Source organism: Natator depressus, chromosome 27, assembly GCF_965152275.1.
Source record: "Natator depressus isolate rNatDep1 chromosome 27, rNatDep2.hap1, whole genome shotgun sequence".
Classification (NCBI taxonomy): domain Eukaryota; kingdom Metazoa; phylum Chordata; order Testudines; family Cheloniidae; genus Natator; species Natator depressus.
Genome location: NC_134260.1, coordinates 14,459,998 through 14,480,878, shown reverse-complemented (window position 1 = coordinate 14,480,878; position 20,881 = coordinate 14,459,998). Strand labels below are relative to the sequence as shown.

Genomic DNA, 20,881 nt, shown 5'->3' with positions numbered 1-20,881 from the left:
TTCAGTGCACTAGCTGGATCTAGCGTGTGTACATCTGTCCACTCCAGAAGTGACACCTCCAGCTGCAGTGTAGAATCACCCTAAGCCCAAACGCTCCCCACTCGCAGCGCTAATTATCCCCCAGCTGGTGGCCTGGCGATATATACCACAATCTCTACTGCAGTAGGCCGGGGCCGGCTCCAGACAGTGTTCCCCACTAGCGGGTGTGTCACACACATTTCACTCATCCCTCCCCCATCTCAGCCGGAAGGGTGAGAATAAGGGTTGCAAATGAGCAGACAAAGGGGGAAAGGCCCAGATCAGCCTTTAAAAGGAGGGGTCTGTCGTCATAACTGACAACTCTATTGTTAATTACCTGGCCTTCCTCAGACATCAGAAAGGGCTGATTAAGCCCTGAACTGGTGCCAGTTATTTACAGTGGCCTCACTCTGGGCAGCCATTGATTGTTAGGGGCTAATCAGGCTAAAGAGGGTCCTGATTAGTAATGCAATAAACTCCAGGTCATAAATGCACCCACTGCAGGGATGGCCAGAGCAAGTGGCACTTTCTTCCCTCCTGGTGCCTGAGGGTCGAGATCGCTTTCCTGTCCATGAATTGGAGCAGTAGAAACAGCCCAGCTGGGCTCCGTGTACTGTGGCCCCCAGGTGCTTACACCAATGTTGTTGTTCATGGTAGCACCCAGCTCAGGATCAGGTCCCGTGGTGCCAGATGCAGTACAGATGTGAAGAAAGAGACAGTACGTGCCCCAGAGTCCGAACAGGGAGAAGATGCAGGTGGAGGGTGGGAACAGGGAAGGTGATGGGAGTACAAGACAGTGGTCAACTAGAGCTAATCGTCTGTTGGAGACAAAGGCTGGACTCGAGATGAAGGCACTGGTTTGGACTCTGATGATGTGGGTTCAGTTCCTGGCTCCTGTGTGATGCCAGGCGAGTCTCTCTAGGCTGCAGGCCCCTGTCTGTAAACGCTGCTGCCTTTGTCACTACGTCAGTTTAGGCCCCGATTCAACAAAGAATCCCCTCTCAGTGAAGCACTTAAATCCCGTTGACTTGGACACTGTTCTGAGTCTGGGGCTGGGACTGTAAACTCTTCATGGCAGGGCCTGCCCTGCACAGGGGGTCTGAGCTGCACTTCGCACAAAGTGGCCCAGTCTCAGCTGGGGCCTCCCGGTGCTACTGGCAAATAAATACAAGAGGGAAGGTTCTAGGAGCACTCGTTTGCCTCTGCAATTAGCTGGTCCCCAGCTAATCACCAGGAGAGAAACATTCATCCCCTTCCCACCTTTGGTTGAGGGGAGACACACGGAGCTGAAGAAGAGCTCTGTGTAAACGCAAAAGCTTCTCTCGCATCAACAGAAGTTGGTCCAATAAAAGCTCTGACCTCCCCCACCTTCTCTCTCTAATAGTCACTTGACAGACAGGCGGCCTTTCTTCATAGCAGCTTTCACTTGCACCCAGGAGAAACTAATTATGATCTCCGGAAAGCACCGATTTCACTTGCTTGCAAAGAAGCTGGTGAGGGCCCCATTGTACCTTTCTGTTGAGGCACAAAGCAACGCACCCCCTTTGATCTGATTCCAAGGGTGGCTTTTTGAACCAGAGATAGCTGCTGTAGCAAAGGACGCATTTGCTGCTCCTGCTTGAACTCAGCATGCCAGATAACAGCTGAGTTATCCCACTAGGGCTCTTCCTTTCGTGTTGGAGGGAAGAGGTCGATAGAACGAGTGTCTCTCCCTGGAGCCAAGGAGGGATTGGAGCTAATCGTGGCTTTTATGCCGCGGCCGGTTCTGATGAGCCGCAGATAAAAAGCGCTAATGGGAAAGGCCCTGGGTAAATCGGGATCCGTGAGGCAGGACCAGAGCATGGCTGTGATGTCATGGTGGGGCGGGGGCCTCATCGCTCTTTGGAAGCCAGGAATTCTTTTCAAGAAAGGAAAACTTCCCCTTCTGTCTCTTTCGCTAGTTCAAGCCAACGGCCTCCTGGGGCTGAACGAGCCGGACGCTGAGTGTAGCAGCCTCATGCTGACGCCCACCTCGGAGGCGTCCTCAGCCGAGCTGTCCGGCAGCGTCCCAGCCCTGGTCTCCCCACCTGTTTCGGAGCTGTCAGAGGGCCCTTCGGATGCCGCCAGTGTGGCCTCTTTGCCAGCGCCGGGAGCTGAGACGCCAGCCGCTGAATCGGGCGGCGGCAGCGTCGGCTCAGCCCCTGACCGAGGAAAGGAAGGGAAGAAAAGCAAGCAGCACCTCTACTGCCCCACCTGCAAAGTGACGGTGAACTCGGCATCCCAGCTGGAGGCTCATAACACGGGTAAGGGACTCAGCCGCTAGGCCGTGCCCTGGCCTCCCAGGTGCCCCGTGCTAGCGAGGGCCCTATGGCGTTACTTTCCCGTAGCTGGTGGGCAACACAGTCGACAGGATTAAGTGCAGGACTCCTGGGTTCTCTTCCAAGCTGTGTGAGGAAGTACAGTCCGGTGGTTAGACCAGGGGAGACTGGAAGTCAGAACTCCTGGGTTTAATGGTTAGAACAAGGGGGACTGAGAACTAGGACTCCTGGGTTCTATGCCTGGCTCTGGGAGGGGAATGTGGTCTAGTGATTGGACCAGGGGGTTCCGAGAACCAGCACTCCTAGATTCTGTACTTGATTCTGCCACTGACTGACAGTGTGACCTCAAGCAAGTCATTTACCTCTGTGACTCAGCTGTAAACTGTACAAATAGAGCCATACAAACCTTGCAGGGGAATCATGAGGGGTAATTAATATTGCTTTAATTAGAAGGGGTAAATTAAGGTGCTTTGCAGATAGTGGTGTTGGTATATCTAGCTCATGCCTGCAGGGGTGGATTTTAGCAAGGTCGAACTCTCTCCTGTTGTTCATGTCACTTAATTAAAGACATTTTCAGATACGTTTAATCAAGTAATTGGAGGATATTTGATACTCCAGAGTCGTTTTCCTTTAAGTTAATTTTCCGAAGTGACTTGGGCTCCGAAGTGTCTAAGCCACTCTTGAAAATAGAACTTTGGCTCCTAAGTCTAGTAGGGGCTTTTGAAAATCCGCCCCCCCTCCATTTCTTCCCCTCCCCCACCCAAACCAGACACTTGCTCACATTTTTGTGTTTGCAAATTATGCACATCAGAAAAGACCACGACTCCGTGAAGCTGAGGAGGATTGTACATTCTGGGGGGCAGGGACAAGCTTTTGGTCCTGTGTTTGTCCCACCCCTAGTGCAGTGGATTCCTGATCCATGCCTGGGCTCTGAGGGGCTGCAGTAATACAAACAATAATAAAACATTGCCTGCGGAAGAAGCATGATTCCAACATTAGCAAAAGCTTCTTGTGCCTCAATATAGGAGCAATTATCACCCACCTGTGGCACAGGTCGGGGGCTGTGAGCAGTAATTAGTTAACGCCTGTAAAGCAATTTGAATGTGAAAAATAAGCCCTGTTATAATGTTCCTTTCTGCTCTAGGATGTGGGAGGCTGAGAGCTGCAGACAGACACACACAGCATTAGGCATGCAGCTTTCCAGTTGGCATATGGCAAATGAGCCTCTTTCCGAACGCAGAAGAGTGGCAACAGACCTAGCCATGCTGCTAGTTTGGGGGCTGCCATCAGTGACCCTGTCTAATCTCTAGAATTACTTGGGGTTGAAAAATAACGCGGAATAAGATCACATTTATTGGGGTAGCCAGCGAGTGTTGGTTTGTTCCTTCAAAGCCGCACTCCTCCGTAGCAATGGTGACACCTAGTGGCTTTTGAATCCCCTGCAGCTCCATGCACCTCTCTGAAATTTTTCTTCATGTGATGCTTAGAAACAACCACTCTGCAAACGAAATAGAAAAAACAAAGAACTACACCCGGGTTTAAAAGAGAGGGGCCCCCAAATTCAGTGAAAGCTGGAAATTAAATCGTCTAGCCCAGCGAACCCTCTGAAACACAGCCAGACTCTGCCATGGCAGTGCTCAGGAGCAGGAAGGTCAGCTAAGGACAGTGGCTCAGCTTAGCTGCAGACATGTCCTTTTGCTTTTGTCAGCTCGGCTTACAAATGTAGGAGCTGATTTGAGGAAAAAGAACCAACCAACAAACAAAATGTTCAGGGTTTTTTTTACTGCTATAGCACAGAAGCCGGGCACAGAGTCAGTGGAGTGTCAGGTTCCTAGTTGGGAGCTTAACAGTAAAAAAGGGTGGGGAGTTGCTTTGCTGTTTATTTCATTTCAGTTGTTCATGGGGGGGTCTCTCTGAAAGGATTCACACTCCCTAAGGTTTACCCCACTCCAGATGGCTGAACATGGTCTTTATAGGGGTTTGAGCAGGGGAAACTGGGAGCTAGGATTCCTGGGTTCTCTTCCCAGCTCTGAGTGGGGTGTGCAGAGTGCCTAGAGAAAGCGGGGGAATGGGAGTCAGGACTCCTGGGCTCTATCCCTGATTCTGCCACTGACCTACTCTGTGACCTTGGGCATTGCTCATCTGCTAGGCTACTGGCAGCCACTTCCATGTACCTCCCTAGACCACAGTTAATGCCGACACACTCCGTGATGTGCCCTAGAAAATGCTTGAAAGAGCAGTTTTGCCAAAGCTCTTTGCGGAGGGATATTCTCTGGCAACTAGCTGGACTGGCTGAGACATCCAGCAAGCCTCCGAGACTTGGGAAACCACATAGGGAAGGTCTTGAGAGCAAGCCAGCATGCCCTTCGGTCAAGTCAGTTTTCGCTGCTTGAGCAATAAATAAAAAGTCCCAGTCGAGGGTTTCTACGATGCCTCTCTGGAACTCTAGAAACGTAGGGGAAGGGGGAAAATGCTGCCGGGTGAGACATGGGATGTGCAGGATCTGCTGAGAAATCGTTCTGGAATAGAAATCACTGCCTGCAAAGAGGCAGGGTGGCCCAGTGGTGAGGGTATTGGATAGGGTTCTGTTCCCAGCTCTGACCTTGGACAAGGCCTGCTCTGTGCCTCAGTTTCTCCACCCATAACGTGGGGTAATGGTCCTGCCCTTTTCGGTAAAGCGCTTTGAGATCTGTGGGGGAAGGACTTGACAGAAGAGCTACTGAGCAGCCCTGCTTCTGGAGCAGGCATGTCCACACAGCCCAGCCCATTCTGGGGCCAGACCCGTGCTTTCTGCATGCGCAGGCCTCGCCTCCTTGGAGCTGGGTCCCACTAGCGCAGTAGGTGGCAGCTGTACCGGGTCAGCCAAAAGGGCCATTTTCTAGCAGAGCTGAAAAGAGACAGGGGTTGCCTGCCCCGGGGCCGTGCTGAGCTGGTCCCAGCTGCAGCTGGGAGTCACACGCGCACCCTGGGCTGAGCCAGTAGGAGCCCCCTGGAGCTGGCCCGAGCTGGGAATCACTCTGTGTAGATCTTACATTCCTCTCCCCTCTGGGAGCATTGCTGAGCTTGGCTCACTCCTCCCCCCCCCCCCCACCTTGGCTCTGATTTTTTAGTCCCTCCAGCTCTTGGCAGATCTCCTGCTGTTTTATGTAAAACCTGCAGCATGCAGTGTCTGAAGGCCGGTGCAGCCCTTAGTCCAGCGTGAGGGAGAGCTCAAACCACAGGCTGGCGGATGTCACGCAGAGGACACTCAGCAGAGACCCAGTCTCTTTGGGGCCTGGAATCATCCCCTTCGAAGCCAGCCCCGTCTTCTCGTATTACACGTGCCCAAGATCAAAGCAGGCTCAGCGCTTCTGTCCAGAACCTGAGCCCCAGGAGGATGCGAGAGCTTTGCCTAATGGGTCAGAGATTGGGCCCGGGAAGGAATGCTGAGCTAGCCAGCACTGTGACCACCCGACACCTGGGGGAGCGAGAGATCCCAGAAACGACCTCCGCTCATAGTGACTCTGACACCACATGCTGGGCACCAGGTGTCAGGCTGCAAGGCACAGGGGGCAGAGAGATGCCTTTGTGCAGGGAGGAGAGCCCAAGAGACAATTTCCTCTGGCTCCTAGACCTTCCTTAGAGCCAGATCCTCCAGCAATTCCAGTTCAGACTCTTATACTGTCAGGGATTATAAACTGGCCCTAGAGGTTTCACTCTGAGCTTAGCCGTGGAACATCACAGGGGAGGTTCGGATTCTGGGCTTTGGCTGCTGTTTTACTACCTTGCTCTGAAGTTCTCCTCCTGGGTGATGTCTAATGGGTGGGTTTCTCATTAAGGGAAAAACGTCCGAGCTCTGAGAACAGGGATTGTTTGTGCTTTCCCTGGCGGCCGCCATCTAAGTGCTGGGAGACACTGGGCTTCAGAGTCAGGAGACCCGACTCCTATCCTGGCTCAGTCACCGACCCATTGTGTGACCTTGTGCAAGCCCCTTTCCTGCTCCGTGCCTCAGTTTCCCCTCCCACCCCATGTCTGTTGTGATTATTTAGTCTGTAAACTCTTCAAGCCAAGGGCCATCTCTCACTATGTGTATTGGGGCCCCAGTGTCAGCTGGGGCCAGTACCTGCTACTCGAATGCAAATAGTAGTGACAAACACTGCCAGCTGCCTGCCCGAAAGTGACTAGAAGCAGGAAACCAAATCTGAACAATGAGCAGGACAGAAATAACAGCTTCCGAGCGGGTGGAAAACCCCTACGATTGATTAAATTAACCGCATGAGATGGCGCTAATGTGACACCAGAGCTCGAGTCCTACCGGCACGCTCTGAGAGGCCGGTCTGGCACTTTTGGGGGAGCCAGAACAGTGGAGTACGGCACATCTGGTCGCTGTGTTCCAGCACTCACCCACTGTATAACACCCTGGCAAAGAGTCTGGCGTCCCCCTCTAGAATCGAGTCCATGGAGGGGAACAGCCTACCACTGCTACCAGCGAGGGGAGTTAGTCCTGTAGCAGGGGTCTATGCTCCTCAGTCCGTACAGGGAGTGGGCGTGGGGTGGGGAGAGTCTTACATGAGTAACAGCACAAGCGGCAAGATTTCCAAATGCGTCTTGCGCCTCCTCCGGAGCACTGCATTTTTCAGCGGTGTCTTAATCCAAACGCCGGCCGGCTGATCCCTTTGCTGAGGGTCTGTCGTTTTCCCTCTGCCATCCAGGGGCCAAGCACAAGTCTATGCTGGAGGGTCAGACCACCCAGATGCGGCGGGGCCGGGGCAAGGTCATCCCCAGGGCGGGGCACAAGTCCAAAAGAATTGGCAACAAGGGCAGCATCCACATCCAGAACAAGGCATTCCATTGCCAAGTGTGCGAGATCTACGTCAACTCGGAGACCCAGCTCAAACAGGTGATACCTCCAGCTCTCCCACTGTGCGGGGAGGGGGGGACTTTCTCCTTGGCCTCTCCCCTCGCTGGGCAGGGGCACGGGGTCAGTCTCAGCACCCAAGCCCCTGAGGTTTTCACGAGTGCCAGGGGGTGGGGAGGGTCCTGCCCCACAGCCCCCCAAAACATCCTTAGGGGGTCGCTTGGCAGGATGATCCGTGCACTCCCAGATCCCCCAGAAAAAAAAACCCCACTGCAGATGGCACCTTGCGAAGCGCAGTTCTGTGGTGCAGTGGGGGGGCGACGAATCCCTTTACCTGGGCCCGGTTGCTCCTCCCCTCCAGGGGAAGAGAACAACACTTGCTGTTTTCATGAGGTTTGCAGAGCCGGCGTGGAGGGGCTGGGTGGCTGGGGATTAGGAGATGGAGAGACGCAGGGATCAGACGATGGAGTGAAATGGGTGCCTGGCACAGCTCCAGATAAGTCAACGTATGTATATTCAGTAGCGCCTTGTTCAGAAAGAAGCTGCCAGGTGGGTAACCCAGGGCCCAAGGTATTGAGAAAAGCCATTCTGGGAGCAGGGGTCTTCCGCGGAACACGAATGCCCCATGCGAACCGTCTCTTCACCTCTAGTGACTAGACCGTGCGGAGAGCTTGGCTTTGCAGGGTCACTTCGCATGCAGTGGGTTTGTTTACTGTCCACATGTGTGACTCTGTGTTTTCCATCTGCAGCATGTGAGCAGCAGGAGACACAGAGACAGGCTTGCTGGGAAGCCACCCAAGCCAAAATACAGCCCATACAACAAGCTCCAGAAGAACGCTGTCCTCGCAGTGAGTATTCTGAAGGTATCTGTCTCCCAGAAGCCCTCTGGCCATGGTGCCTGTCTGAAATGTTGCTCACACGGTTTGTCAGCTCATGGGATTTTATCACGAGGCCTGTGATATGTGGTGGTTTCTGTTTTCAAAGCCCCAGCTCCAGGAGTCCTCTGATTATGTCAGAATCTCAGCTTTCATTGAACAAAAAAGGGAGATTCTTACAGTCTCTGACACCACAAAGCAAAGAAGAAGAACTCAGTGTTTTTTATTTTTAAAAGAGGATGATCTTTACCTGAATCCCATGGTTTCTAGGGGGGCTGACTCACAATTTTTAAATGCTTGGGGTTGGCAGTGTTTTTGTTCAGCTCATGCCAAGTTCCAGGGTTCGTTCACAGAGTCACGAGTCTGGTCTGCAGCGCAGCCGCGGCTAGTCCTGTCCCAGTGACATAGCGCTAACAATCGGCTATGCTGGGCCTTGTTTTCTGCTTCCTGTCCCGAGGGGAGAAATTGATGCTTTGATGGTCATTTCTCAGGTAGGTTCAACCCCAGGCTCCCTGGCCTCATCGGTGCTGTGCTCTGATGCCATATACAGAAAAGGGTTCTGCTGACACTTACTAATAGTTTTGTACAGAGCCATTCTCGAGCCCCCTACTCCCAGCTGACCAGCTGCTTTAAGACCAGTCCTGGCCTGTCTGCCCTGTGAGCTGCCACCAGATCAGTTCTTGACAAATGGCTTTAGAAGGGTTGCTTTGGTGGGGAGACAGGGCCTGAGTGGGGAGAGGAGTAATTCCAAGTGCACGCCGACCCCCGGCTGGAAACAAAACCTGGGACACTTGAACTGCGGCGCATCAGGGGTCACTGAGATCCGGGAAAAATTCTCAGCATCTTCCTAGGACACAAAGTGCTCCGTAGTTTCCTGGTCTCCAGATCAGCAGTATCTTGTCTGCGCAGGGAGACAGGATGAAATGCTTTTGGAGGTATCCTGCGGCCGCATGTCAAGTCCTTTCAAGGACAAACCTGATACTGGCAGCTCCTTGACCCGATGGATTCCCAGCTCAGTATTAAAGGAAATAGCTACCTAGATGGACAGGCGTTTAAGGCCAGAGGGAACAATTAGGATTGTGTAATAGTCTGACCTCCTGGATAGCCCAGGCCAACAGCCCCACCCAAGGATCCCTGCCGTGAACTTCAAAGGGGAAGCTAGAGTAGATCTGTGAGAAAGGCCTCTGGCTATCAGCTGTGAACCTCCCTGGACAGGTGCAAGCTTCGTGGCTCTCTCTACTGTGTAGGAAACGTAGGATGGAGGCTCAAGTTGAGTCCCCAGAGTCACCATTGTGGATGGATTCTGGGTTGGGTTAGTGGTCTGCATTCGTCTGGCCCAAAGACCAAGTCCAGGATCCACTGAAAGCCAGAAGATTCAAAACTGAGACCTAGAAATATGCCTCCCTCCGACACACAATGAATGACTGGCCTGTGGAACTCATGTCCACATGATATCATTGAGGTCAGGAGCCTAGCTGGATCCCTCTGAAGCTGCAGGCTCTGGACTAGAAGGGTCCTTGGTCTGATCCCCTGGGGCAGTTCCTATGAAATAGAAACTGGGTGACTCTATTGGACCCCTGTCTCCGTGCCCGCATGCCTGTTATCAGACTAACCCTGAGCCCAGGGCTGGCTGCTCCACTCCCCCGCAAAGCCGGTGGTGCCAGGATCTCTCCCCTACTGCAGCCAAATGGTTCACGTGCTTTGTCTCTTTCTCTCTCTCTCTCCCCCCCACAGTCCAAGCTGGCTTTGCAGAAGCACCTCACCAAAACCTTGGCCACCCGCTTCCTCCCGAGCCCCCTCACCACGGCAGCCATGTGCGCCATGCCCGGCCCACTCACCCTCAGACCAGCCACCGCCACCGCCCTCTTCCAGGCCCCGCTCCTTGGACCAGCGCTCTTCCGAACCCCGCCAGGCCACGTCCGCACCACACCTGGCCCCATCGTCTTCGCACCCTACTAGAGCCTCGTGCCCTCCAAGGCTCCGTCTCTCCCGGACGTGGCGAAGAGCCCGGGGAGCTATGCAGCAAGGGGCAGCACTACTGGACAGGGCTCTGTTCCGATTGAAGGCAAATGATTCTTTGTAACCGTTGATCGGTGGGCGGGGGGGTTCTTTCACTCCCAGCCGGTTCCCACTGGGCTAGGAGATTCCCCATCTGACTGCTCTGCCAGGCCTGGCTGTGCCCCCGTTACCCACGCCCGGTGCCCCAGTCAGTTCTGCCACCCACTCACTCAGTAGCTCTCCAAAAACACAGCTCCATGTCTGGTTTGATTGGATTCAGTTAAAGGGACAGTGCCAGGATCCCCTAGGCCCATTGATGCCCATGGCCAGCGGGTGCCCCTCTTTGGCTAGTGAGTTTTTCATTCATTCCCTTCCCAGTGATTCATTTAAACCAAACCAGGGAAGGGGCCTGGCTGACCCTCTGGAAAGGGAGGGCCTTTCTCTCAGACTTGCTGGTTCAGAGCCAGCCCAGGTTCCTGGCGACCCCCAGATCATAGGCCCTGTTGGAAGGAGTCTGTGGTGGATCTCAGGCCAGTTTCCAGTGGGAGAAACCTCCCCAGCACAAATTCCACCCCCCTGTTTCCTACCTGCAGCAGGGACGACGCAGCCTAAGCCCTGCATGGGACATGAGGCACGTAGGCAGAGAGCCGCGTGGTGGAAGATTGCCCTTCCTACTGCCTGAGCCATCCTGGATCTGAGGATGCAGGGAGTGTTACTCTCCAGCTCCTCTGGTCTGGTCCATTTCAGCGGCAGGAAATCCAGAGGAAAAATTAACAAAAACAGACACCGGCAAACAGGGACAGCGTTTTCCCATAGAACAAACAGTTGAACCCCGGGGCTCCTTGGCAGCAGAGACCTCTTTGCTGCTCACTTCAGAAAACACATTCTCGTCCAACACCGGAAGTGCAGCGGAGGGCCACTCAAACTGGATAGGAGCGTTTGTCTAGAGCAGTGGTTTTTAACCTTTTTTTAATTTGCGGACCCCTTTGGAAATGAGATATAGTCTGAGGATCCCCAGGGGTCCGTGGACCACAGGTTGAAAACCACGGGTCAAGTGGTTAAACAACAGGACTCCTGGATTCTCCTCCCAGACCTGGGACAGGGTGTAAGAACAGGAGGTGGGGAATCAGGACACCTGGGTTCCATTCCCAGTTCAGCTAAGGCCTGGAGTCAACTGGTTAGAGAACGGCCCTTCTCCTTGGCATCTATTCCCAACTCTGCCATTCACTCCCTTGCGCCACGGTGCTTCACCTCTTAGTGCCTCAGTTTCCCCCCATTAAGCAGGGGATAGCTCTGTCCCTACCTCGCAGGGAGGCTGAGTGAAGGTTCCTAAAGCATGTTGTCCTTCCATAGCGCCTTTCCTTGAAGAGCTGCAAAGCATTCCTACTGTTAACAGGCCAGCAGACACAATCCAGTCACCCACCCCCTTGAAACTAGGAGCTTCCAAGGAAACTGGGAGGATTCCCTGTTCGTTCAGCCCGACAGCCCAGAATCAAAGAGCAGGTTCGTTTAACAAGCCCGTGGCGTTGTCCCTCTCATGCTCTGAGTGCAGCTTGCAGACCGTGGGGCTCCAGGGCCCGCGCTAGGCGTTATGGGAGCAATGGGTTTGTTTTTCACTGTGTTAAAAGACGGCGCGAGGACCTGGTCTGAACAGTCACCGAGCCGCTCTGGGCTCCGTAGCGCGCTGTAAATAGAAATATGCAGGAAGGTTGCGACCCGCACGGACCTTGTGCCGGAGTGACAACCCGTCCCGATCTATGCAAATCCGAACGGAGCAGCCCGTCGTCGTGGTAGCCGGGCTGCGTCCTGCGGCGGTGCCCGCTCTGTCTGTACAGCGAGGAATGTTGGTCGGAGCAGAAACTGAACCATGCACCTCTGTGAGAGAGCCCCCTGCTCCCCACTGCACAGGCTCTGGGCCCCCAGCGGAGCTGCCCTCCGATTTGGGCAGCTCGCAGTCCCCACGCACAAGCACACCTGTCCGATGGCTGAACTTGAACACACCAGCTGTGTGTCAGGAGGCGTTCGGGCAGCACAGGGAGGATCCTGCTGCCCCCCCCACCCCACCCCCACCCCTGGAGGCTGAACACGGTTTCCAAACACCATGGGGCCGTGAGATTGTCACTTCCCCAGAGCTCAGGGGCAGTCCCTGGGTGCTTTGGGCAACACGGGTCTGTGTGTTTCATGTCCCCGATCCACAGAGGAGATGGGTCGGTTATAGCTCAAGCTGGAGCATTGTGCTTTTAGTGCTGGAGGTCCCCAGTGCAAGGCCTGATGGTGCTGTCCCACAACCCCCTCCCCCTTGGCGTGGTCACCAGCGGGGTTTGACCTGGGGCCGACAGCACCACAATGCAGATTCCTACCGCTTGAACTGGCAGTAGTAGTGGGTTGTTATCCCCTATAGGACCAGCCCACTAGAGGGGGCTGTGCTAAGAGCTCGGACAGCGTATTACAGGAGCGCACTACAGGGGGACATGGCAGCTCTCAACACGTGGGATATGCCAGGGAGACTGTTCTCCCCCTCCCCGCTTGGGAGTGCGTGGAGCTGGTGCAGGATGGACTGGCCTGCCTGGGGTAAACCAGAGTCAGGCCTTGGGGCTGAGAACTGGGAGAGCCAGCCCTGGGGCTGGGGGGAGGGGCACATTTTGATGCCAGTTTTTCTGGGCACCTGAAGGTGAAACCTTGGGGGGTTCTTTTTGGGGGGTTTAAATGTGTCCTACGGAGCTTGCAATAACCCCCAGCACCAGCCAGCTGTAGGGGACCAGCTCCGTCCCTTACGGCCTCAGGGTGGGCGAATCCTCTGCTAGGCGTCCACAAGGGAACGGAGTCCCGGTGGGGGCTAGACCCCCCCAGATCACAGGAGCCCCTTTCATAAATCCCATTGCAAACCATCCCCTCACGAAGCTTTAGATGGGGCAAGGGAGGGATCTGGACACCTCTGTGTGATGCCGGTCATCCCCTAATGCCATCAGCCTCCAGGTAACCTGGGACTTACCCAGGCGCCGGCCGTCCAGCCCCGCAGCAGCCTCTCCTCCATCTGCCTCTAGCTGGGGTTGCTCCCTCCCGCCACCATCCTGCTCCAGCTCCGGTCTCCTCCCCGGGGCCGCAGCGCCTGCTGTCTCTTGTGCAGTGGTCGTTTTAGGAATTCAGGAAGCACAAAGCTTTAGCCATGGCCCCCACTCCACCCTGAGAGACTCCGGTCGCTTTCCCCAGAGTCAAACCTGCCCTCAGCCCAGCGGCGGGGTCATGATACACTAGGACACTTCGCACTTTAACCCCTTGAAAGCCATTCCTTCCCGTCACAGCCATCCTGCAACGGGCTGCTTCAGAGCACTCGACTGTCCCCCTCACCTCCGGACCCCCGCACGCCGCCCCCTGCGCTAGCCAAAGCAGTTACCGCCTCTGAGTTCGCATACGCTGTGGTAGGTCATAGGCCCCGGCGCTGACGTGTGCCCCTCTGTAAATACCCTTGGCGTGATGTGAACAATGTTTGATTTTCACAACTAAAAAGCAAACGAAATAAACAGCCTCTAGGGACTTGGCCAGTACCCCCCCACACCCTCTGTACTGTTCAGTGTATATTTTTTGATGTACTATAACCGTTGGAGGGGGGGAAAGGAAACTATTTTGATAATCGAATCTCATTGCTTTCTTGTGTTACTCAGTAAATAAAAGGAACCTGTATAAATGCGCCTGGACTTTTGCGCGCCATCTTTCTTTGGGACCGTGAGGTTGGAGCCTGTGGAGGTGGAAATAGGAACACGACGGATTGCCAAAGGATCGTTCACCCTGTAGCCAGCGGCTGGGGAAAATCAGCCACATCCCCAGCCAAAGGATGGCCTGGCTCAAGCTTTTCCTGTAGTTTTCCATGAAAGGCTGGACCAATAACAAATTGTTAGTGTGTAACAGGGCCTGGGAGCTACTCGGCCGCAGGCGGCCCTAGCTAGGCCCCGGTCGTAGTGCCATGCCGCCAGCCAGCCATGTTCCCGGGAAGCACACACGCTCCGAAAGCAGCTGAGCTGAGTTTATTGACGGCGCTTGCTAACGAGGAGGAAGGGGCTCCACATGCCTCTGACATGAGATTACATCCATGCAATCATTAAAAAAAGAAACACCAGCCAGAAGGTGCCCTGCTGCAGGGTGAGCTAATCCAGGACACCCCAGTGAGCCCCAGTCGTGCCCCCACAGCAGCCAAAGCACATTCCCTCCCATCCCTGATTTCTGGCCAAGGAGAAGCTTGGGACCATCTAAAATTAACCCCCTTGGTTCTTGGCCAACTGACCATTTTAATGGCCTGCTGAGGCCACCTCTGCAGCCCGACCCCAGTTCCGTCCAAAGAGCGTCAGCCCAACAGAGCCGCAGGGCGGAAACGTGTCTCCTGGGGGCCAGCTGCTCCTCAGCAACAAGGCTGAGCTGAGCTGCACCTGCCTAACGAGCGATGCAAATGGCTGGTGCGTGGCCTCCCTCCAGCGGCTGGCCCACGCCCAGGCTTCTGCATTGAGCTCCCCCCGCTGGGGTCTTCAGCTCAGGCCGTAGCGGGATCAGAGGCAGGGGCGCAACCCCGACATCATGGCTTGGCCTGGCCTTCGGCCTGGGATCGCAGCATGGGAAAGCTCTGACGTGCTTGGACACTGACGAGGCTCTAATGAGCTTAATGAACCTAAACCCAAGCTCTGCTCGGCCTGGCCTCACCCGAGCGCCCCAGTTCTGCTGCTGCAGAGGGGCCAGGTGCGGTTAAAGAACTGAGGGGGACGGGGGGACCTAGGAGCCTAGCAGACAGTGAAGGTTCTGCAGGGACCCAGGGCAGTCCTTGCTCCCCACGATCTTCAGGGAGGCAGCTACGGAGCCCCCAGGGAGTGAGTGCAGCATGCATGGGGCTAAGAGCCCAGCAATCTTGGAGCCCCCATCCACCTCCCCAGCTGCAGGTGCCTGTTGGTGGGCGGAGAGGCCTGGACGATGAGCGCCTTCACCTCTCGCCTGTAGCTCCAGCTCCACTGTGCTCAAGGGACTAGTTCAGGAGCCGAACGGCTCCACAGCCGGGGAGCTCAGGGCCCACCTTCCGGCTGGGCACCGGCTCCAGCGCCAGCCTGGAGGAAGGAACTTTGGGGAGCCAGGCCAGGGCATTCTGCAGCACGGGGGGAGGAAGGAGCTAGGTAGTGTCACGATCTTCTTGTGGAGGGAACGCTCCCCTCCAGGTTCAGGGCAAGAGTTACAATGGGCCAAATGGAGTTTGGAGCTCGTGAGGCCTTTGCAGGCCTCCTGCTGCCCACGCAGCCCCATGCCAAGGCAAGGAGTGTATTTGCCGAGGGCTCTGTCTAGCCTGTGGTTTGGGAGCAGAGACCAGGCCAGTAGCTGCCAGTTCGCAGGGCTCCCGGGGCATGGTCTGGGAGAATCCCGAGTTCAGACCAGCCGCCCAAGGCTGCCCTCCCCTTCCAGGCAGCAGGGATGGGCCAGATATCCTCACTGCCCCCAGCGACCATCCCTGGCACTGGGTCCTCGCCATGCTGCCTGGTGCAGCCAGGGGCCAAGCCCCCGCCACCCACTCGGCACCTCCCTTCACCAGGCTTCGTGCCAACACCCCAGAGCTCAGGAGAGGGTGGATGCGCCGGGGGAGCGAGGTGGCGGGGGGAGGGGAGGCCAGGCCTTCAGCCGTCCATGGAACCGCTGCCCTTGTTCTTGCGGCTCAGCGGGAAGGCGGACTTGCTCTGCGGCTGCGTCATCTTGCTGGCCAGGTAGGTGAAAGGCTCGATCAGCGTCCGGCGGTCGGCCACGGACACCTCCCACAGCTTCACCTTCTCGCCCTTGGCCCAGTGCTGGGCCGCGTCGTGGTCCACACGCCGCTGCTCCTGCAGGTCGCACTTGTTGCCCAGAACCACAATGGTGACCTGTACGAATACACACAAACAGAGCACACTCAGGGCCGGCTGCCTGGCCCCGCAGCCTGGGGCAGGCCCAGGGACAAGGCTGCTGCGGATTTCACCCCCAGCACTGCCGTCTTTCTGGTGAATGTCTCTTTCCCTTTGGCGCCTTCCGTCCAGATTCCCTGCTGTGCTCGGGCGGGGCCATGTGGCTCCTGGCCCAGCCTTCGCCCCCACCCATGTGGCCAGCTGAGCAGCAGAGCTGATGGGCTCCAGAGAGTCCTGCCCAGTTCCCTGTAGCTGGAGCTTGGGCAGAGGCTACATGGGTCTTTCCGAGGAGGAAATAAGGGGATTTGGGATTTGCCAAATCGGATCAGACCGCTGGTCCCTCCCGTGTGTCTTCCCCTCCACTATCACCCCCAGCCGACACCGGACAGCCAGTGTTCCCTCCCTTCTGCTCAAGCAGGCCTGGCCAGTCGTGCAAGGCTGTAGGTGGCAAGGTCCCTCTCTGAGCCAGCTGGTGCCCTGAGGTCTGATTGGCTTTCCAACCCCAGTTTGCAAAGCGACAGAGGTCAGGGTGTGAGCACAAGCGCCGGCTGAGCACTTGCAAACTCAGCCACTTGCTGGCTGACTTAAAAATCCGGGGGGAGGGGAGGGGAGAAGGGGGGCAAGGAGAGGAGAAAAAGCAGAGAGACCTTGAATGTGGTGCTGGACTGACAGCGCTGGAGACCAATCGCCTCTGACGAAAAGGGGAACTCCAGGGAGCAGAATTCAATACCCCCCCTCAAGCCGCCACCCCCACACACACACACAGCTGGCTGCATCCCCCCCAGCTCGGTCTCTATGGCCTGTTTCTCACGGCCGCTGTGCTGAGTATCCGAGAAAGAGGGCAGCCGGTGGCAGGGAGGGGACCCCCCGACTCACTTCCTCCAGGACACTGACAAGCCACCAGAAGGATGCGCTCACCCGGCTGGGCAGGATGGGGAGCTCCGGGGAAGGAGACTCCATTCCCCATACCCAGCCCGCCCCGCTCTCCAGTGCCTGGGGAAGCCTCCTCAGTGCCTGCCCCTGCGGCAATGCCTCACCTCCTTCTTATCCTTGCACTTGTCGATTTCCTTCTTGAGCAGCTCCACCCTCCGGAAGGACTCCTTGCTGTCGATGCTGTACACCAGCACGTAGCCGTCCGTGCAGGAGAAACAGTGCTTGGGGAGCTCCACGCCCTCCCGCAGGCCCCGGGTGTCGTAGAACCGCACCTGCTCCCGCACCCCTCGGTCCGTCTCGATCGAGCCCACGTAGATGTCCTCCTGGGTTTCTATCATCTCGGAACCTGCAGGGAGGCGGGCGGGCGTGGGGTAACGTGGAGAGCTGGGCTGCGGAGTCTGCCGTGACGGAGGACTGCGGCAGGAGCATCCTCGCACTGTTCCACTGGACTGGGCGTCGGGAGGACTGTGTTCTATGGCTGCCTCTGCCACTGACCGGCTGAGTGCCCGTGGGCAAGTCCCTCCCCTTCCCTGTGCCTCAGTTTCCCCTCCTGGCCTTTGTCTGCTCTGTTCAGACTGGGAGCTGTTTGGGGCAGAGCCTGGCACAATGGTGCCCCAAGCTTGCCTGGGGCCCCTAGGTACTACCACATCATAGCAGCTCCTTGCCCAGGCCAGTCTCATACTCTGCTCCTTGCTCATTCAGGTTTCCCGCATCCGTGGGTAGAGCAGCACTGCTGGGGAAAACAGCCTGTAGAAAGGAGCTGCTGGAGGCGGCATCTCCAGGTATTTTTCGATTTATTCTCCCCACCTGGGACACTGGCAGCCAAGCCCGCCTGTCCCCATCCCCGGTCTCTCACTGCACCACCCTGTCTGCCTCCAGCATGTGCTGACACTCGTCCACTTTAGTTGCAGAGGGCGGGGCAGTTCCACTAGAGTTTGTTCTGGACCGCTGGGCGGTTGATGCTCATTTGTTATTGTAGGGTCTCTCGTCAACAGCTGGGCTAGGCACTGATTTGTTATTGTCAGGGGGTTGGTCTTTACAAAAAGCCAAGAATGAGGGGGGCTGCAGGACGCCCCCTTGCTGGTCACCCGCCCTGCCCCCACACTTACCAACCACATGGTTCCCATAGAGGACCTGCTCCAAGATCGACGTTTTCCCGACTGAGGCTTGGCCGCAAACCACCACCTTGCAGCTCTTCCCCATCTGGGGTCTCTTTCCTGGGGACCGAAGAGCGGGACGTTGGAGCTGGAGGAAGACATCTTCTCAAAGTCAAGTCAACTGGGCAAGGCCACGTGGGCTGGAGCTTGCAAGGTTTCCTGGGCCCTGCCCAGTCTCCCCAGTGCTCGGCGCTGCCCCGGGAGAGGGAGAACCCTGGAAGCCTAGGGCTGGAAGGGGACGCCAGAGGTCAGCTCAGCCACCCCCTGCACCGAGCCTGGTCCCTTACTCCTTGGGCTGGGGGGCCGCTGGGGCACGTGACCCTGAAGTGACACTAATGGGCCCCCTCCACAGATGGTGGCTGGGACACAAGCCCCATGGGTCACTGCCCAGGACTGATGCAAGGGGCAAACCTAGCATTACATTAGGCTGGAAGGAATAATGAGGGTCCGAATCGCAGGTTTCATCCCCTAATCTCTCTGGAACCCCAGCTTTGCATCCCAGCACGGTCAGTCCTTGAAGGTCCCCTCATCGCTCCCAGGCTGAGCTCCCATCTGTGGGAGCATTTAACAATTCCTTGGGACACTTCTGGTAAGAGGCAGGACTTTCCTGGGGCCCCTGGCCCAAACTCCCCCCTTTACCCAAAGTTGTGCTGCGGGGTTGCCACCCTCCTCCCCAGAGGAAGCTGCAGTTCAGGGACCGGTGAGTGAATTGCGAGGTACATGTGGCAGGGGGGACGGTAAAATGGTTTTCACAACCAGATGAGGGCGTTGGGAGAAATTCGAGCCCAAACCCTGCGCAGGTAGGGGGCAGAAGGGAAGACAGGAAAGGTCTGGCACTGGGCTAAGGCTCAGGAGATTGGGGTTCAGTTCCCAGCTCTGCCACAGACGTCCTGGGTGACCTTGGGTGAGTCTCTTCACTTCTCTGTACTCTGGTTCCCCATCTACCAAAGGCGGGCCCTTCTCCCCTTCCTCCATCAATGGTTTTGGGGCTCACATGCTACCAGGCCAGGGGCCAGGAAAGCAGCTAGAACAAGGCACTCCGTGATCCACTCGGTCTTTTCCCTCTCACCAGCCCCCTTCTCCCCGTTCTGTGAGCCGTGCTGGAGCGCCGCCGGCGGTGTATCCGGCTGAACCCCCGTGGCCTAGGCACGCACACGCTCCTTCGGGAGTTTTCGGCCCGGGAACGAACCCACCACCTAAAATCCTGCCGAAGCTGAAGAGCGGCTATTAAAGTGAACGTGGGCAAGAAGGCCCAGGGGGCTGGGCATTCGGCAAGGCTGGGGAGGGGGAGCTCAGTGGTTTGAGCATTGGCCTGCTAAACCCAGGGGTTGTGAGTTCAATCCTTGAGGGGGCCATTTAGGGAGCTGGGGCAAAAATTAGGGATTGGTCCTGCTTTGAGCAGGGGGTCGGACTAGATGCCCTCCTGAGGTCCCTTCCCACCCTGAGAGTCTATGATTCTATGATCACAGGGTCTAGGCTGCCCGGGGGCCCGGCTGCCACTGCAGCCTTGGCATGATCACGAGCCCAGCTGGCCTCTGGCTGCACTGGACGCACAGAGGCAGCTGGCTCTTGCTTTATGCATCTGTGAATCGTGTCTCTCCCCCTTTCCCCCCACCCAGATGGCACAGCGAACCTCTGATGGTGGGGGGGGGGGGTCCTCTGCCTACCTTCTCAGGACAGCTGTCTGTCTCTGCTTTCTCCTCTTCCTAAATCTTCAGGCTCGGCTGACTCACCTCGCCACCAAGGAAGGGGAAATCAGAGACAGCAAGGCAGGGCACCCGAGAGGCGAGACAGCCCGACAGCAGCAGGACAGCACCATCTAGGGTTGCAGAGGACAGGTGGTGTCGTGCTTCCCTTTTCCATAATGACAGGTTTCAGTGGGCTGTCGCTCACGAAAGCTTAGGCTCAAATAAATTTGTGAGTCTCTAAGGTGCCACAAGTCCTCCTTTTCCTTTTCCATTGGAGCCCGCCGGTCTCAGTACGGTGGAAAAACAAACCAGAGCTGCATTACCTAATAATAGGTTTCAGAGTAGCAGCCGTGTTAGTCGGTATTCGCAAAAAGAAAAGGAGTACTTGTGGCACCTTAGAGACTAACCAATTTATTTGAGCATGAGCTTTCGTGAGCTACAGCTCACTTCATCTGATACATTCAGTGTGCATGATAACACCCATTTTTTCATGTTCTGTGTGTATATAAATCTCCTCACTGTACTTTCCACTGAATGCATCCGATGAAGTGAGCTGTAGCTCACGAAAGCTTATGCTCAAATAAATGGGTTAGTCTCTAAGGTGCCACAAGTACTCCTTTTCTTATTACCTAATAATCTAACTCCAGACGCACACCCAAAGGTTCATCCGTGACCATGTTCTTAGTAACTTCATGGGGGGGAGGGGAAACCTGCAAACTCTTTCATTAGCATTGAAGATGCAATTGCCAGGCAGACTTGTAGGAAAGAGATCTTTATTGAGCTTGCGTAGTGGCCAGAGTTAACGGCATGAGAGGTCTGTGCTTGTCTGGCAGCCTCCTGACCCCCAGCTTGCAGGCCTGGGGCCCTGGTGCCCCACTGAAGCGGGTCTTTCCTGAAACCCTCCCCCTTCCTCCCCATCAAACTTCACCAGCCATGGTGCAAATATGACAAGAAAAACGGAAACCAGGGCCACTTCAGGCAACTAATGGCCACTAGGGCCACATCATCCGTTTAAGGAAAAGCCTTTTAAAGAACCAGCAACTTTCATGTCTGAAAATATGGAGGGAAAGTACCCCCACTCGGCTCTGATCTTCTTGTCTTTGAGATTCCAGATGGTTTTGAAGAAAGCGAAGCTTTCTGGCTGCAAATATCCTGAAATCTAGCGTGACAGTCTA

At 56.0% G+C, this 20,881-nt stretch overlaps 2 protein-coding genes across 7 annotated transcripts in view; one reads left to right on the top strand and one right to left on the bottom strand.

The window, feature by feature from the left end:
* Positions 1–13,714, top strand: part of ZNF385C (zinc finger protein 385C) — a 194,551-nt gene extending 180,837 nt beyond the window's left edge. For 4 of the 5 annotated variants that reach the window (XM_074940638.1, XM_074940635.1, XM_074940637.1 and 1 more), the window contains 4 exons: positions 1,959–2,300; positions 7,007–7,194; positions 7,902–8,015; positions 9,762–13,714. In XM_074940638.1, coding sequence (XP_074796739.1) covers positions 1,959–2,300; positions 7,007–7,194; positions 7,902–8,015; positions 9,762–9,986 — 869 coding nt within the window. In that variant the 3' untranslated portion in view covers positions 9,987–13,714. The remainder of the gene's footprint in view (positions 1–1,958; positions 2,301–7,006; positions 7,195–7,901; positions 8,016–9,761) is intronic. The other variant, XM_074940636.1, reaches the window with a different exon arrangement.
* Positions 13,715–14,041: 327 nt separating this feature from the next.
* NKIRAS2 (NFKB inhibitor interacting Ras like 2) lies at positions 14,042–19,786 on the bottom strand. Of its 2 annotated transcripts, none has more exons than XM_074941039.1 (4): positions 19,686–19,786; positions 17,971–18,106; positions 16,966–17,207; positions 14,042–15,907 (listed from the first exon to the last, which is right to left on the bottom strand). In XM_074941039.1, exons 2-4 carry the CDS (start codon positions 18,062–18,064, stop codon positions 15,668–15,670), a joined length of 576 nt encoding a protein of 191 aa, XP_074797140.1. In that variant the 5' UTR covers positions 18,065–18,106; positions 19,686–19,786; the 3' UTR covers positions 14,042–15,667. The 2 variants fall into 2 exon arrangements, with proteins under 2 accessions (XP_074797140.1, XP_074797141.1); XM_074941040.1 differs by having other exon boundaries at positions 17,971–18,078; positions 19,686–19,780.
* Between the last annotated feature and the right edge of the window lie 1,095 nt (positions 19,787–20,881).